This window comes from Monodon monoceros, unplaced genomic scaffold, assembly GCF_005190385.1.
Source record: "Monodon monoceros isolate NGI ecotype Baffin Bay Population unplaced genomic scaffold, NGI_Narwhal_1 Super_Scaffold_1, whole genome shotgun sequence".
Classification (NCBI taxonomy): Eukaryota; Metazoa; Chordata; class Mammalia; order Artiodactyla; family Monodontidae; genus Monodon; species Monodon monoceros.
This window is the reverse complement of record NW_021703765.1, coordinates 80067310-80086248: the sequence shown is the minus strand read 5'-3', so window position 1 is coordinate 80086248 and position 18939 is coordinate 80067310. Positions and strand designations below refer to the sequence as shown.

The following is an 18939-nucleotide window of genomic DNA, read 5'->3' as shown; positions in this document are numbered from 1 at the left end:
CAAACATCAAAAGAGGCCAGGGAAACGTCCATTTGTTTCCAATGAAATTTATGTCAGTTTTGAGTTTGCACTTTCTCTGGCCTAACGCCAAGTTCTTTAAGTTGGGCATGAAGCCAGTGAGAGTGAAATGTTTTCAACATCCATCTGTTCAATAACAAGTATCAGTGCAAAATGTTTAGGAGATGCTGTGCAAAATCTTTAAAATATACTGCAGTCTAGGGCACTGAGTCTTACTTACCATTCTGAAGCCAAGAAGCTTTTGCAAGAGTCCATTCCAAAGCTGCAGGTCATAGATTTTGTATTCTAAACAAAGCTCAGTCACCAACCTTACGGCCTGAAGCAGACAAAAAAAAAAAATTCATACTGTTTCAAGACACCAGTAAATCAAACCACCTTTGGAAAAGGTAGGGCAGCTAAAGACAAAACATGCTTATAGTCTAAGTGTGTCTATTGCCTAATTTCAGTGAAGGCCCTCATCTCTCTAGGGAAAGAAAAAAAAATCTTCTTTTTCTTTCTTGCCGCTATGGACTCACAGCATCTCAGACTCCCCTTCCTCCCCGCTTTGTTTCATCTCTCCTAGAACAGTTTGCCTGTTGGCCTCATACCCTTCCCACCCTGGGCTCCAACTGCCTCAGAGACTACATTCCCACCAGTAACTAGAAGGAAGAGAAACAATACTCCCTACACAGGGAAGTCTGTCTAGATGAGGACAGGCAGGACTTGGGGAGGGATTATAAAAGTGTTCCCTCGGGTAGGTGGGATGGCTTCAGGCCTTAGGCTTTCAGGGAGAGAGGTAAGGGGACTTCCAAGTTGCCTTGTCACCTGCCAGGATAGGAAAGTCAGGAAGCCCTCAGAGCAGTAGACCTGTTCAGGAACCAAGAGTTTCTCTGGTTCTGTCTTTCAGAACTCTGAGTGGTGGCAGGCAGCTGAGTGAACACAAGAGCATCTGAGAAGATGGAGGCCCCAATGCCTGATGACTCTGTGTACATACCATGGATTCGTGGCTGTGGTTTTTCCATAGACCTTTAATCATTCCTTCTTTAGGACTGTTGCAAAATAATTCATATGTGATGGGGATATTCAGAGCCTCAAATGATGCCAGAAAAGTTATACATTTCAAATAAGATCTGGAAAACAGAGGCATGTATGGGAATCATCCTCACTGACCATATTTACATTTAAAATAATTTCCCTTGGAAATATCGGACAGTTTGTTGTTAAATGTCTATTTTAAGCTTCTAAATATAGTCATGGAATATTAGAAAGAAATCAATTTGAGGGGCTTCCCTGGTGGCGCAGTGGTTAAGAATCTGCCTGCCAATCCAGGGCACACAGGTTTGAGCCCTGATCCGGGAAGATTCCACATGCCGCGGAGCAACAAAGCCTATGTGCCACAACTACTGAGCCTGTGAGCCATAACTACTGAAGTCCACGCACCTAGAGCCCATGCTCCACAATAAGAGAAGCCACTGCAATGAGAAGCCTGCACACTGCAACGAAGAGTAGCCTTCGCTCGCTGCAACTAGAGAAAGCCCGTGCACAGCAACAAAGACCCAATGCAGCCAAAAATAAATAAATAAAATAAATTTATATATATATAAAAAGAAATCAATCTGAGCAAGATGAAGAAAACACCCAGTTTCTAAATGTCTCAAAGACTCGAGGGAAACAAGATGTTCTTAAAGGCCTGTTTCCCCTTTGCCAGAACGTCAAGGACACCCGAGGCAACAGAACCACGTTGACACGGCCCCTCTAACGCGCTCTTCTGAACTATGGGGCTTAAAAGTTATGCTTCCAAAGAATCTGTTTTCTATTAATACGATTTTTAAACTTCCACTTACTTCACTTCTTCAATGGGTTTTTTGAAGAGAGATTCTACAGTTTCCTTGTCAGCCAAATAGAGGAGACACTGCAGGGCTCGCGTTCTGTGGGCGAAAGTGAGCTGGTGCACACCTAACGTCTGTAAGACCAAAAGAGGTTTGTAGAGCTGTGCCGCGTGCTGTAGTTGGATAACTGAGTTTCCATCTAGGTAACATGAGCCACATCAGTTTTTAAAACATTAAAGTCTATGTCTGCCCTTAGGGAGTCAGTGGTTCTTAAAGTGTGTTCCATGGACCCCTGCATGGGGGTTGGAGGGTTTCTTACACTCTTTGAGAAGGAAAATAGTTAGAACCACTTTTGTAATAATACTATAACGGTATACCTGCCTTTTACACTGTGTTAATATTTGCACTGATGGTGCAAAAGCACTGGTGGGTGAACGGTAGGAACACCCAACTGCTGTGGCAGCCACCACATTCTTCACATTTGCAGTATTGCCAACAAGAGACGTCCACTTAAGAAGGTTCTTGAAGCAATAAGAATTAATTTTATTAAACCTCAACTCCTGAATATAGTACTATGAGTTCACACTTGAATACGTGTTACTATTAATTAATCAAAACATATTCATTAATGTTCTACATGACTAAACAGGAGGTACTCGTAAAGCACACCGTGAGGCAATGGGTTTTTTCAGGGAAAAGCCCTTGTATGACTGAGCTGTGAGCTGAACCAGGCACTTTTCATGGAACACCATTTTTACTTGAAAGAATGACTATCAGATAAACTAATATGCAAGAAGGGATTTTTCCCCCCTTGCGGTCAAAGACATACAATCAGCATCTCAGCCTTTTCCCCATTCTTCCTTCTATCTACACCTTTACTCTCCCTCTGCTCCAACTGCCTCAGAGAACATTTCTATATGTAAAAGCCTGAAGGCCGGAGATCGAGTTGCCTTTAGGGATAAGGGAAAGTTATCCCTAGAGTTTAGTGGGGAAGGGGTGTGACAGCTCAGGCAGGGACTGGAGACCAGGGTGGAGACTTCTCTCAGGCTGGCTCGTTGGGGCCTCTGGTATTAGGGATGCAGCTGGACCAGGGCATTAAAACAGTGAATGTGGATAACCCATGGGAATTGTCAACAGCTGCACCACTCAGTTTGCCAAGCAGGATGTTTCAGAAGCCAGCACTAAACGGAGCTCGGCAGATACCACAATCCTCATCTGTAGAGTAAGATGTACTTTGAGTAAGTACAGAAGTGAGCATTATCTTAATCATTTGTAAATGGTAAATATGCAGGAAAAAATGTTAAGCTTAGATGTAAAGATGAGCTTTGACTAAGTTCGTAGAGCTTACAGTTGTAGCTGATGTTGCAAAAATGAACAGCATTCTTGAACTATAATCAACTGGACGAGACAGAAGGAGATACAGGACTCTGAAAAAAAATTGTTAATTACATTTAGACTTTAACTTAGTGAGAGATTAGCAAAACAAGAGACCTGTTTTACTCTCCATAGAAAAAGTCATTAGACATCCCAAACACAGCCCTGAAGGGCTATCTCCTTTAAAGGGTGCTTAATTTTTTCTTGAGTTCCTTCACAGCTAAAGAAGATAATAAAGACAATAAATATCAAGCGTCAGTCCTCTCTATGAAATGGCTAGTCAACCTCCCAAAACGTATATTCTTTCTAGTTAAGGAATTAATACAAATCATACTAACCATAGCTGCAAAGTACATTGAACACTACACATGGAAACTTCAGGTTTAGTTCACAGGACCTTGTTAGTGGCACGTTTTAACCTCTGGACTCAGGGCTGACTGGCCCCCTCCAGAGAAGGGCAAGACAATCAGGTGTACTGGAAGGGGAGGGGGGTGGAGATTCCAGTGGGAAAAGGCAGGAAGTTATGAAATTGGCATGAAGTACCCTTTGGGATCTCCTTCTTGGGGTTCTCTCTCTCTCTCTCTGAACTGTTTCCCTCTAAGCCTGTCCAGGTGGCTGGTTCAGTCAGATGTTCCAGGAGCTACCTCTTGCTTAGACAAAGGTGTCCCTGCCCTTAAAGGACTAAGCAAGGACGAAGGGGTGACCAGAGGAAAGAAGGGCATGGAGGGGATACTAGGCCAGTTCTCCCAAAACCAGGAAAAATTCTTTTCCAGTGTTTATCTTTCCACATCCTCTCTCACCATCAGATCTCCAGGGCCAATGTAGGGTGTAGGGCTTCATGAGTGAGCTGAGCTACTTGGGTCCAGACCAGAATGGCAAAAAGCTGGGATGCATGCTACCACTCCCTTTCCCATGCCTATGCCAAGCATCATTAATAGATTACCACATTTTCTGATTTGAGCACAGATATAGTCTTCTCAAGAGAGCAAGCCATGACTAGTCAGACTTAGCACAGTACGCAATACCAATGTGCCTTTCTAGGTCTCAGTCTTAGGTTAGAAGGGAAAAAGAAATCCTGGTGGCCTATATCTGAACCAGCCTAGCTCCCCAGGGAGAGAGAATACACAGGGGTCTGGGGCAGAGTCCTAGCTACAGAAGAGTTTTCCTTTGCTCAATGTACATTCTCTGATAAAGGTGTTCTAGTAGGAACTCACTGAGGGTTCAGAAACTCTGGATCTTGGTTGTTTTTTATTTATTCCACTGGAGATACTTAACACACTCACAGCCATATATCAATGAACTGATTCTTCTCAGAGGTTCTGATCCAAGTTATACCAAGAAAGTCCAATGTCTAACACATTCATTGGTAAGATTCCTACTAGGCAACAGGATGTAGACAAACATAAGTACAGGAAGAATACCTTCGTAGTGCTTCATCTTCCTGAAGTTCAAATAATTCTGATGGTGTCTTTGAAAAAGTGAAAGAAAAAAAGTTAAAAATTGAAGAAAGTTGGTTGACTGTATAAGCTTATGAAAGTCTATTAGATGAAAAAACCCAATATACAAAATTATATTTAGAGGAGGAGGTGTAGCTCAGTGGTAGAGTGCACGCTGAGCATACATGAGGCCCTGGGTTCAACTCCCAGCACCTCCATGTTTGATGACAGCAAAAAAAAAAAAAAAGATTTATAAAAAAATTTTTATTTACAGACAGGGAATTACAGTGTAATTCATTACTTTATGAGAAGATTCTTGCTTTAAAAAATGGGATTACTCACATTCATTCAGTCAACAAATATGTACTGAGCACTTACCATGCACCAGGCATTTGCCTGAGTGAATAAAACAAATATTCCTGTCCTCCTGGAGCTTACATTCATTGGGTAATTTTTAAAAAGAAAGGACTCCATGAATTTTATCCCTTAATTCAGTATATATTTATGGGGACTTACAAAGAAATGTATCAGGTGCTATACGTATAAACACAGTTCCTGGTCTCAAGGGGCTTTCAGTTTAGTGCTCCAGGTTTATGCATAAGTTAAAACATGTGGGTTTGAGTCAAACACAGATTCTACGTGGCCTGGATATGCTTCTAAGTCCTCTGTTTCCACTGATACACAGTCCTTGCTCTTGGTAAATACTCAAAAAATACTTGTTAAAGTGAACGCCAAGTAATATAAAAACCACTAGTTGAAAATCTAATGTCATGTTAGTTATACTATTTGTTTAAAAATGGATTTTTTTCCCCAAGGATATCTGCCTAGGTGGATAGAGGAATTATAGAATCTCCCTCATTAAATTCTGCCTGAAAACTCAGAAGAAACAATTCCGAAGATTCTGCATTTGGATTGCCAAATCCCATCATAAATTTAGATGTTAATATTATTTCTAAAAAACTGATGCTATGTGTTCTCAAATCTGAAGAGAACACATCCCCTATAGAGTACTGCTGCTAAGAATCCATAACCTGAATCTAATCATGAGAAACATCAGTAAACCCAGAACGAGACATTTTATAAACCAAATGGCCTGCACCCTTCAAAAATGTCCAGGTCCCGTCACAGATAAAACAGATTCAGGTAAGAATCATCAGTAGAGTCTAAATCAAGGCACATGTGTGGTGCAGGGGGGAATCTGAAGAACAGAATATTTCACTGTCTCAGAACATCTCCCCTAATAATTATAAAAGGAAACGTAGTAATTATGTGGTACAGAAATGGACAACAGCATAACCAAATTAGCTAAATTAACATCCCTATTAGGGCAAAGAGACATCGTGAGCCCCCAGATGTCAGACCCTGGGCAAGACACACAATCACTCAGGTAATACTCTATCCAAAATGCGTAACTCCAATCTTATCATGAGGACACAGACAAGCCCAAGTTGAGGGGCAAAATAACGGGCCTAAACTGTTCAAAAATGTCAGTGTCATGAAAGACAGAAAAGTTATGGAGCTGTTCTAGAGTAAAAGAGATTAGAGACATGACAAATAAATGCAACACATAATCCTGGATTAGATTTTGGTCCCAGAGGAGAAAACTGCTGTAAGGAACATTATTGGCACAACTGGTTAAACTGTAACATGGACCATAAATTCAGGTATACATAATATATATATGTATTTTACCAATATTGTATCAATACTAAATTATCTGATTTTGATAATTATACTGTGGTTAAGAGAAAATCCTTGTTCTTCGAACTACAAACTTAATTCTTAAGGGGTAAAGGGGCATGACACATGTAATTTACTCTCAAATGGTTCAGAAAAATGTTATGTGTAAATATATTATAGGGAGAGTGATGAAGCAGATGTGGCAAAATGTTAAAAACTGATAGATCTGGGCGAAGGGTATACAGGGGATTCTTTTATACCATTCTTGCAACTTTTCTGTACTTTTAAAATTATTTCAAAATAAAAAAATAAAATAATCACATGAATCTGAGTCTAAGAATAGGCCACTTCTTTTATATAAGAATTCATCTGAAATTAATTTAATTCATCAATTAAAAGGCAGAATGTATCAACTATACTTCAATAAAAAAAACATTGCCAAGTTAAAAAAAAAAGGTAGAATAGCAGCAAAACAACATTTAAAGGAAAAGAAAATGTAAACAACCCCACTGAAACTCATCGGACAACAGAAGGCATTAAAATGCTCGAATGCTCCTTCTAACATTCCGTGCTCCTAATTAGAAGTCGTATCATTGCAAGACAAATAATTAGCCTTTGAGAAGAAGCCATCAGCTCATACTCAACAACAGACATGCTCAGAACAAGCACTTACTTCACCAGGTTTGGCAGATGGGCACAGCCATTTTTCCAACAACATGTCCCAGACTTTCTCCAAATTAATTTCATTGACTTCAGCTATTTCTTTGGCAGCCGCGTGAATATCTAAGATATTAAAGGCAAAGAATTAAAGAAAGAAAACCTCAGGTTTTCAATGCAAGATACCTGGGAATCAAAAGGATAGGTCTCCTTGGACAAAAAGATAAAAAGGGTTTTGCCCTCACCAGGATAATCTTTGCTAGATGAATTCTGAATTCTTTGATTTATGCTGGGATGTTCGTACAGACTGACAATGAGATGTGCTGGTTTTCCGATCATTCTTAAATACTCTGCAGTGTTCAGCTTGTGGGCTATGAGCACAGCTTCCGTGCCTGATCGCCGGTACTGAATATGAAGCTTCTTCAACAGAGCTTCAGCCTTTTCACGTGTTTCATCCTTTTAAAAAAATTCCAAGCAAAAAGAAACGCTTGTTTTCTAAATTGCAAGTGAGCCTAAGAATCCAGCTTTATCAGTCAAGGTCCCACTCTGCCTTAGTTACACATTTAAGTGTCTACACCAAGCCTCATCTTCTTTTTCCAGTTTAGGCATCCAACCCTTGAAAACACCTATCACCGGGGCAGGATGAGAAGGGATGCTAGGGGAGCACAATTTAAGTTAAAAAGAGGGCTTCCCTGGTGGCACAGTGGTTCAGAGTTCGCCTGCCTATGCAGGGGACGTGGGTTCGTGCCCCAGTCCAGGAAGATCCCACATGCCACGGAGCGGCTGGGCCCGTGAACCATGGCCACTGAGCCTGCTCTCCTCAACGGGAGAGGCCACAATAGTGAGAGGCCCGCGTACTGCAAAAAAAAAAAAAAGAAAGCAGAGCCTGTACCCCAATGTTCATAGCTGCATTACTTACAGTAGCCAAGATATGGAAGCAACCTAAGTGTCCATTGACAGATGAATGGAAAAAGAAGATACAGTATATACATATATATAAAGGAATATTACTCAGTCATGAGAAAGAATGAAATTTTGCCATTTGCAACAACATGGATAGACCTGTAGGGTATGTATTATGCTTAGTGAAATAAGTCAGACAGAGAAAGACAAACACTGTATGTTACCACTTACATGTGGAATCTAAAAAATAAAACAAACGGATGCATATAACAAAACAGACTCACAGATAGAGAAGAAACTAGTGGTTACCAGTGGGGAGAGGGAAGGAGAGAGGGGCAATATAGGGGTAGGGGAATAAGTACAAACTACTATGTATAAAATAAACAAGCTGCAAGGATATATTTTACAGCACACGGAGTATAGCCAATATTTTATAATAACTATAAATGAAGTATAATCTATAAAAATTTTGAATCACTATGTTGTACACCTGAAACTAATATAATATTGTAAATCAGCTACCCTTTCATTTAAAAAAAAAAAAGAGGAGCCTTCAATCTTACAGTTCAGACACACCTGAGATGGGATATTCTGAAGCCACCTCTCAGCTAAATACAGGCAGAATTTCAAACTGGACATCTTGAAGGAACCTAGAGAGATAAAAGATTTATAAGCAAATCGTAGTCCTTTCAAGACAATGTATTTCAGTCAAATTAGCCAGTTTTTTAAAACAATGACAGGAAGCATACTCATAGTAAAAAACAATTTAAACAGGCCAGAGGATACAAAGTAGGAAGTGCAAGTCCACAGAGGCCTTCAGTTTCTATTCCTATCCCCTAGATCCTTACATTCCTCCAGAAGTTTTCTGTGTATGTGTGTTTGTGTATGCACGCACATGTGCTCAAGCACATTAAAATGGGATAAGATCATACATGTAGTACAGTTTGCTGTTCTCACTTAATATATATCTTGGATATATTTCCAAATCAACTACATAGAATTCCATTCTATGAATACACTATTTTTTTAACCAGTTCCTGACAAATGAGCATTTTAAAAAATCAGTTATTTTCTTTTTTTTTCGCGACACGTGGGCCTCTCACTGTTGTGGCCTCTCCCGTTGCGGAGCAACAGGCTCCGGACGCGCAGGCTCAGCGGCCATGGCTCTCGGGCGCAGCCGCTCCGCGGCATGTGGGATCTTCCCGGACCGGGGCACGAACCCACGTCCCCTGCATCGGCAGGCGGACTCTCAACCACTGTGCCACCAGGGAAGCCCAGTTATTTTCAACTTTTGTTACAACCAAAAACATGGCAATAAGTGCCTGTGTTTGTGTATTTTTTTGATCATGCAACAATGTCTAAGGATTCATTACTGAAAGTATGTATGACTGGATATGAGGAAGTATTAATCTATATTCAAGCTGAGCAATGCCTATGTCTCTGCACCCTGGGCAAGCAGCATGGTGTCTTGCTTGGTTCCTCTTTAATGTACAGCAGTGCCGCAAGTGAGGAGAGGGGTCACATACATTTCTAAGCTATCATACTGTTTCTCCTTAAAGATGAGAAAGGAGTACATTTTTTTACAAGTTCCAAAAACAACACAGCCGACCATTTTAAGCCCAATTAAAGGAAGAATCCATACCTTCTGGGACATCCTGGGCTAGACTGATGGCAATGGCTACAGCCCACTCCGGGTTAACGATAGATAACAAGTAGGATTCGATGGTTTGAGTGATCTTAGTTATCTCCTTGTTAATCAGTGTCGAGGATTTAGCTTGTGTTAACTGCAGGAGCTTAGGCTTCAGTTTTTTTTCAAAAACGTGTTTGGCTGTAGACACGTACAGAGTGTCCAAAGAGAACTTCAAAGACAGGAAAAATTAACGCTGACTTACGTGCTCACCTTTAAATGCTGAAAACAGCATAAAATCTTTCTACACAGGGTCTGAATGAATTACAGAATAAAGGTACGACTTTTATGAGTTTTAACCCATTACCTTCATTAACTTAGAAATTAAGAGCAATGTTGGGAAGGATTCTTCACTGAGTTCCGTAGCTAGAAAGGAAACAAAGATAGTATGATTTACCTAAGAAAAGGGTTTTGGCTATTCGGTACAATTCATAAGAAGTTAATGAACATACAGAGAATTTTCCAGAAGCTCTGTGCTGTGCCGAAGAATATTAGGTGAAAAGGCAGTCTAGTTTGGGCAGCTGATGGCAAAGTTATTACGTGCTCCAACATATACTGATATTCTAGGTCCACTGGAGGAGAAATTCTTCTGTATGACTTCAAATGTTTCAGAAGACTCAATGCCTACATTAAATTAAAAAAGTATTTTCCTGTGAGGTTAAACCCATCATTAAGTGTTTTAAAATCATCTAATTCTATACTATCATAGGGTTCCATTCCTGGGACAGTCTCATATTCATAAAGATGATCAAAACCTTTCGTAGTTTTACCTTCAAAACTATTATGCTATTCTTCTAAACCATAACTTTTGTGATCATTAAAGAAATTATACTAGGAGAAACCCTGTTGTTGGTGGGATGTTTTATAAACCAGAGTTTGGAAGTTCTCTACTCTCTTCAAATAGTTTTAGATATACCTCAAAAATACTTGATTTCACTTTAAACACATAGGCAGTAGATCTAAAATTAATCCTCTATATTCTCTCTTAAGCTTACATCTTATATTCTGGGGGCCTGTACAACTGTTTTTTTTTTTTGGCCGTGCCACACGACTTGCATGTGGGCAATCTTAATTCCCTGATCAGGGATTGAACCCAGGCCCTCGGCAATGAAAGAGACACATCCTAACCACTGGACCGCCAGGGAAGTCCCTGGGGCTTATATAACTTTTTGAATCAACCCATTTTCTTTTAATTTTTAAAATCCAATTAAAAAATATATGTAAGCTCCTATGACCATATTTGTAAAACACTAGGTAGTTACTGAGTACTAAAATAGAATTTAGTCCAGGACCTACCTACTAATATAGAAAGCTAAATTTGACTCCGGGTCTTACATGCTTTGATTTTTTTTTTTTTTTTTTTGCCAGATGACAAATATTTTTGCCTTAATTCTTCTAAATCAGTCTTTTCGTGACTTTGTACTCTTGGCCAGATTTAAATTGCCTCAGTAGAGCAAAAACTGGATTAAGATAAAACATGGAGAGCACAAAAACTCTTTCTACTTCTGTATCCCTTTTAAAGAAAAGGAAATAGAGTAAAAACTACAGTTTAAAGGGAGTTCAGAGGACAGTCCAGAAAGACTTACTAGATAAGTCTTTACTAGATAACAGTAATTTTTTTAAATGGTCCAAATAAAAACATAATTTTAAAATCTACAATATTATTTGTTATACCTGATTAATATTAATGTTGGTTATCTTTTCATCAGCTCTTTCTATGACTTTCAGGACGACTTCAATCATCTCATAGTCATAGGGATCCAACTGTATAAAAACAAAAATATGTCAAAACTGGAGAAGACGTTGCCAGGCTGGTTGATGGTTTTATGCAGTTATGTTCATCAGCAGAGATTACAAATATAACAGCTCAGTGCACTACAATATTAAGTTAGATTATTCTTTAAAAAATGAACTAACATTTTCTCATCTCTAAAATTAACTATTAGAATAAACATACATCTTTAGAATGTCTCAAAAGCTGTTTTTTAAGAAACCTGTATGAGGCAATGTCATTTCAATAGAGAAATGTTCTTAAGGTACTAAAAACCTAGAAAGATAAACATATTAAAATTTTATAAGACTTAAAAAAATTTTAATTTATTTATTTATTTTTGGCTGTGTTGGGTCTTCGTTGCTGTGCACGGGCTTTCTCTAGTTGTGGCGAGCAGGGGCTACTCTTCGTTGCGGTGCGGGGGCTTCTCATCGTGGTGGTTTCACTTGTTGCAGAGCATGGGCTCTAGGCACACAGGCTTCAGTAGTTGTGGCACGTGGGCTCAGAAGTTGTGGCTCGTGGGCTCTAGAGCACAGACTCAGTAGTTGTGGTGCACGGGCTTAGTTGCTCTGTGGCATGTGGGATCTTCCCAGACCAGGGCTCGAACCCGTGTCTCCAGCATTGGCAGGCAGATTCTTAACCACTGCGCCACCAGGGAAGTCCGAATAATTTTATAAGGTTTTTAAATTAAAATTCTTTCTTCCATTTATGATGGGAAAATTAGAACAGGAGAAATTTGACCTTTTCTTGGAAATGACATAACTAAAAGTGTGGGCCTCCAAGCAAAACCTTTTCAAAGGATTTCATTCCAGCTATAACCATATATTAAGATACAAGAAATAGCTGGGTGGCATCTATATATGTTTATAAAAAGAAAGGAAATATTCTCTTTGTTCTGTTTCTGCCCACACACCATTACTTTTAAAAAAAAATTTTAAATGCCAACTAAATTCACGTGAATAATAACATTGTTCAAGTGGGAAGATGATCTCTTTAGTACCTAGAAATTTTGAGCAAGTCTATATAATTTTTGGCTGAATTACAAGCAAAACATAAAACTGAAGTATTATAATTTTAGTCTTATAATTTTATTTCCCCTTCTATCCACCTTCACTCCCCCATCAAACTACCCCTTGACCTAAAAGTTCCAATTCTCAGAAGATCTCCTAAAAAATAATCAAAGAGGGCAAATGTGTGTATGAAGATATTCATTTTAACAACTTATAATAATGAAATTTACAAAAAATTTAAATGTCCTTTCATAAAGGCCTGGTTAAATACAGGATGTTTCATCCACATAGTGGAATAATATGTACCTGTCAAAAATGAGAGAGACATCTATGCATTGACATGTAACGACAATATGTTAAATGAAAAAAGAGAGTGACAGGATAGTATATTTAGTCTAAGATATTTACCAAATTATTAACATTTTAATCTGTGGGAGTGGGGTTGTAGGGAAATTTCACTTTTTGATTTATACCTTTCTCTCTAGTTTGATCTTTTTCAAAGAATGTGTGCTATTTTTAAAAATCTGGGGAAAAGGGCTATTTTTATTTTGGAGGAAAAAAAGACAGGAAACGTGCTGTATTAAAGTATAATAAAAATACATAAATTTAAAGTTTTTTGAAAATTAATAGTTTACAAAAAATATAGGACTTACATTTTCAATTTGTTACTATAGATACCTGATTAATTAAGGGTAGGAGGGATGCTTGAAACGACCCAATGCATTCATTTCACCATTCATCTACCTTATGCAGTATTCCACTAAGACTGATGACCAAATCTTTTGTGCTTGTCAGTAAAGGAACCATTTCGATGGCTTTGGCCAGGAGTTTGGAACGCTGCTCCTTTGTGGATTCCGTGCTTGTGTCTCCCTGGCTCTGGCTGGCATTAGTGTTGTGCAGGAGTGTTTCAATGAACAGCTGAAGAGCTGCATCTGAGTCCAACTGAAATGTGCTGAAATAAATATTCAATTACACATGAATGTCCCAAAATGCATGCATTTCTACAGTTTCTCACAGAAAACTTAGGTATGAGCTCCCACCACTGAAATCTAACCCTTGCATTGTCAAGTGTCATAACCAGACCATCTACTTGTTTTCAAAGTTAATTCTTGCTTTTAAAAATATCAGATAAAAATAAAAAATCAGATATTCTTGGTGGGCATATAAACTGGCACAATCTTGGAGGGAAATTTGTAATAAAGTTGAAAATATATATTTATGTCCTTTAATAGAGAAATTCCACTTTCATACACTTCACAAAAGTAGCAAAGATACACATATAGGATGTCCTGTAACAATTGCTTGTAATATTTAAAAATTGGAAACAAATACTCATCAATAGGAGGCTGGTTAAATAACTTATTCAAAGGAATACCATAGGATTCAACAGATATGAGGAAGAGCTATATGTCCTAATCTGAGAAGACATTATTTTGTTAAGTGAAGGATACATGCTATAAGATAATGTACAATTCTATTTTTCATAAACTTTTAAAAATGCATGTTAGTAAATGCATAAGGAAAAAAAAAAAGAACAATATAGGCCAAACTCTTAACAGTGATTATCCCTGATGGATGGAATTATGTGGGACTTTGATTTTAATATGTTCCACCTGAATTGGAAAAAGTAGTACATTTAAAAATTAAGAATCAGGTTAGTATAGACAAATCGACAACTGAAATGCCTTCTAAGCCCTATTAATAAGATAGGGATAGTTTAATCTGTTATACAGAATAACTGAAATCTCAAGAAGAGCTTTACATACAATAATTTTAAAGTCATTCCCTGAAATTGTAAAGGTCACCTAAATTTATTCAGTGGGACTGCCTGAGGCAAGAAGGTCACTATCACACAAGTAAAAATCTGCAATGCCATATGTAAGCACAACGATTGTGAAATGAGCCTGACATAATTATAGCTATTTCAATTTCAGAAAAGGGGTCATGCCATAAAACAACAGACAAAAATCTACCAGGAGTTCAAATTAATAAAGAAGACGGAGTGTGCGTGCCTCATTCTGGATCTGTAGCGCTCCAAACTGAAGAATGTTATGGTTTTGTTATATCAGAGTGCAGGTAGGTCACAGCTAGTTAGAGCTATGAGCAGCCTATGGTCCCTAACTTGCAGGTTCAGGATGGTGACAGCCAGGGACATGACTCCCCACCATCCACAAGGACAAAGAACTAGATCCCTGTCTGGTGAGGAAATGCACTAAGCAGCCTCATTATCGAGAACTGAGATTCCACCCATCTGTCACAAACTGGATAAGGACTACAGCACCCTTGGTATTTTAGGAGCAGTACTTATTATCTGACCTTGAGCAGGGCACCTAATATGGGTTTGTTTTCTCATACATAAATTGGTTATAATATACAATAAAAAGTAAACGTGATGATGTGTGGGAAACCACTTTGAAACTAATAATGGGCCAGCAAATTTAATATCTAAATTTATCAGATAAAAACAACTGAGATATAAATTATAAATCATTTGATCCTCCTCATCACAGTAAGCTGTATCTATAAATAACATTTGGTCTCAGTTTTTTAAAGTTATTAAAAAACAATTCTCCCTAAATCATACTTTTCACCAATTTTTAATTTAAGATCAACTTGCCCCTAACTTGGCCTGATTTAGAAGTTTACTTGCTCAGAATATTCCCAAACTTCCCTTATCATGTGAATCGTCTGGAGCTTCTATTAAGACCAGTTTCCTGGGCCTCAGCCCAGACCTGCCGAGTCAGAACCAATATAGAGGGACCCAGGAATCTGTATTTTTAATCAAGTGCCCCACGTGATGCTTATCATGAGGCAAGTTGAGGAAACACCAAAGAGTGAATTAAAAAGGTGATATCATAAGAGAATTTAATCTGGTTCGGACTTATTCAGTTTGAGGTTGAGCAAAAGAAAACATCAGACATGGGCCACATGTAATAATCACTGTTATCACTGTGTTCTCACATTAGCATTACCGGTTTGTTAAGCTAACAGCAAAAATACCAATGAAATTTAAAGAATTACCTGCAATATTCCAGAATGAGGCTTGTATCCATAGCTATATTCTCCACAAGAGCTTTAATGAGGTCTTTCTTGGTGAGAAAATGTTGCCTAAAAACTGGCTGGAAAGAAATCTAGAAATAAAAAGAGCAAAACAAAAACCCTGCTAAACTGAAATGTATCAGACTAAGGGCACTGTTGTGACCTGCCCTTTTACTATCCATTTTTTTAGAGAAACATTTTTCTATAGCTTCTTCAACTTTTATTTTTTTCATACTACGCAACTCGACCATCACTCTGAAATTTCAGGTATATTTGGCTAGAGGTCCAAAATCTCTCTTAGTCACACTAACCCCTGGCTCTTCAGTAAAGTTTGGTAGTTAGCAACAAACAGTCCCATTACTGCGTAGGAATGAGGCGTCAAAACATATACCATTTCTACAATGGTTACATTCCTGATATGTCAACTATTTGCAAATAAAATAAAATGTTTTACATTCATAGTAAAGAAAACAGGATTTTGTTGGTTTGTTTTTGCAAAGTGAAAAATAAGGGCCACTTACTTCTCCCTGGTAGGAGTGGCTGAAGCTTAGTACAATGTATATACATTTTAATATTATCTTTAAACAAACAGCACACAAAAAAGTATGAGGCTAAAGGGTAGGCCTGGAATATCTTAAATGTTAATTAATACTAGATACATTCCTATAATGAGAAGGCTAAGCAGATGAAATGTCAAGCCTCTTCTAATTTCTTTAAAAATATAGCAAAAAGAAAAGGAGGCAAAAGGTCCTTATTTCTTTGAAAGCACCAATGTGTGTAATAACTAACTAAAACTTACAAGTCAGTTTATATATAACCTCTCCAAAAGTAAAGGATAATGAGTTCTTTGTTTTAAATTTTCCAACTGGAAATAGATGAAACTTCATGGCACTTGAAGAATACTCACACCAAGTTTACTAAGACGAATGCCCCACCGGGAATCAGTACTGAGTTCACAGAACTTAAGCTCCATTTCTATTTCCTGATAGAGACTGGCCAGCTGAGAGCCCACCAGAGATATTGCCTAAAAAATTAAAATAGAATTAAAATTGAATTGCAAATAGAAAATGTTCTAATACCTTTTATACGAAACCCAACAATAAAAACCATAATCTTTCTTTATGATAACAGCTGGAATGTTACATGTTGCTTCATACACCGTCATTACTTGTATTAATGTAATACTTAGGTAATTCGGCTTTTAGTGTGATGCCATAAATTTAGTCTGGATTTCTTTCATAAGAAAAGGTCAAATTTGAGCTATCCTGCACGTAAAATGCCCACAAAGGGCAAATTTTGAAACAAACAATATCAAAGACAAGTTTTGCATCCGTTAAACTTGTCCTACAAAGAACTGGCTCATGGGTCTAAGATTTCCAGTACACTAGAGTAAGCATAAGCAGTGAGGTTCTCTGGCTGAATACAGATTTAATAAATAAAAAATGTAATCCTCTGGGTTGAGCAACGCTTATGACCTGCATATACATTCCCTGGTGTGTTGCCAGTTAAGGAAAAGCTGGTAGAAACCATGTGTATTAGCTTGACGTTTCTTTTGCTAAATCTTTAAGATCTGGTGGCAAAGCCAATTTTACTTCTTCCCCTAAATCTTGAATATTTCAAGAACTGAAGGTGTGCTTCCTTAGGTCATACCAATATTTTGTCGTAATTCTGCCATGCTTTATCTATGAGCTTCCATATATTTTCAAAGACTTCTTTTTGTGGTAAGAGAGTGCAGTACCCCAATGCCAAGTTGAGGTCCACCAGGCGACAATTAAATACCTGTGGGAAGAAAGCATCCAGAGAAGCAAATTCCTCAGTCAAAACAGAATTCAGTCTCTAAAGGCTGATTTGTCACTAAATTTAGTTTTAGGCCCTACGAAAGAACAAGCATTTCATGAAAAGTTATAGTAAAATAGTTCCAACTTGTTTGCTTAGTTTTTTTTTTTTGTTTGCTTAGTTTTAATGTCTTTTATCACTATTATAAATTTAAGGAAAGGAACTCTAACAAGTTCTATATGACACAGAACCCTTACCTTCTCTGTATTACTTCTTTTCAAGTCCCCAACATCCCCTCCCCCTCCTCACTCTTATCCTCACTGAAAAATCAGAAGCAGGAGAGAGGGGGGGGAAGAGAGAGAGAGAGAGAGAGAGAGAGAGAGAGAGAGAGAGAGAGAGAAGAGCTTACCACAAACTAATACTCACTTTGTACAAAAGTGTTGCGGCGTTTCCCCTGATAAACATAATGGCTTTCTCTTTCAATTCCATAACAACATGCTTGGATTTAACTAATGTGGCCTCTCCACACAACTTTTAGAAAAGAACAAAAGAATTCTCAGGTCCACGTCTATGCATAGTTGTGAAAACTTTTCTTAAATATTAAGGAACTTTGAAAATTCAGCATTATATGCAAAAAGTATTGTCATTTAATCTATAATGACAGAAAGCTGGGGCTTGCAGGGGAATTGACTGGGAAAGGGCAAAAAGGAACCTTATAAAATACCCTGTACCTTGATTATGGTGTTGGTGACAAGGTGAATACATTGGTTGATATACTTAAAATACGTGCATTTTAATTTTGAAAGCTATATTTCAATAAAGCTGATTTTTAAAAATACTGGCATTTAGTAAATATGAATAGAGTAGTAGAAATGAATACAAGACCAGCTTCATCAGCAAGTTATCAACAGATAGTTTGTCTTCTAGAATCTTTTTAATGACGCCGTCAGGTAATAATTATAATTTGGGCCACAGTAAAACAAATAGCAGATCGATAGCAGATTGAACCAATGTGGTCACTGGGCTTGGAGTAAGAGGACTTAACACTGCAACCAAAAGCCTCAGATTATTTACTTTACCTCCCTGAATCTGAGTTTCTTCGTTTGCAAAGTGGAGTCTCTCAGGGTTGTCGTAAAGATTAGGTATGAAAATGTGTGCAAGGGCTTCCCTGGTGGCGCAGTGGTTAAGAATCCGCCTGCCAATGCAGGGGACACGGGTTCGAGCCCTGGTCCGGAAAGATCCCACATGCCACGGAGCAACTAAGCCCGTGTGCCACAACTACTGAGCCTGCGCTCTAGAGCTCGCGTGCCACAACTACTGAGCCCGCGTGCCACAACTACTGAAGACCGCGCACCCAGAGCCTATGTTCCACAACAAGAGAAGCCACCACAATGAGAAGCCCACGCACCACAACAAAGAGTAGCCCCCCCTCACCGCAACTAGAGAAAGCCCACACACAGCAACGAAGACCCAGCGCAGCCAAAAATAAAGAAATACAATAAAATAAAATAAAAAAATAATTTTTTTAAAAAAAGAAAATGTGTGCAAGCACCTTGAGCTATACCTGACTTTGTAGACGTTCAACAGACGTTTCCTAAATCTGACAAATTATCAATTTCCTTACTACAAAGCCAAATAGGAAAATGTGGGTTCCAAATTCCTTTGTTTGGCAGTGCTTTTTTTTTTTTTTTGCGGTACGCGGGCCTCTCACTGTTGTGGCCTCTTCCGTTGCGGAGCACAGGCTCCGGACGCGCAGGCTCAGCGGCCATGGCTCACAGGC

The 18939-nt window shown here is 38.4% G+C and overlaps 1 protein-coding gene across 1 annotated transcript in view; it reads right to left on the bottom strand.

Moving 5' to 3' along the window:
- The window catches only part of KNTC1 (kinetochore associated 1), a 68620-nt gene that overhangs the window by 9488 nt on the left and 40193 nt on the right, over nt 1-18939 (bottom strand). The window contains exons 40-56 of the mRNA XM_029226437.1: nt 17586-17690; nt 17034-17162; nt 16291-16407; nt 15366-15475; nt 13089-13296; nt 11238-11327; nt 10016-10187; nt 9871-9929; nt 9519-9735; nt 8453-8526; nt 7219-7429; nt 6990-7099; nt 4622-4668; nt 3175-3253; nt 1842-1960; nt 992-1127; nt 239-334 (exon numbers count right to left, since the gene is read on the bottom strand). Of these exons, the coding sequence (XP_029082270.1) occupies nt 239-334; nt 992-1127; nt 1842-1960; nt 3175-3253; nt 4622-4668; nt 6990-7099; nt 7219-7429; nt 8453-8526; nt 9519-9735; nt 9871-9929; nt 10016-10187; nt 11238-11327; nt 13089-13296; nt 15366-15475; nt 16291-16407; nt 17034-17162; nt 17586-17690 (2079 nt within the window). The remainder of the gene's footprint in view (nt 1-238; nt 335-991; nt 1128-1841; nt 1961-3174; nt 3254-4621; nt 4669-6989; nt 7100-7218; nt 7430-8452; nt 8527-9518; nt 9736-9870; nt 9930-10015; nt 10188-11237; nt 11328-13088; nt 13297-15365; nt 15476-16290; nt 16408-17033; nt 17163-17585; nt 17691-18939) is intronic.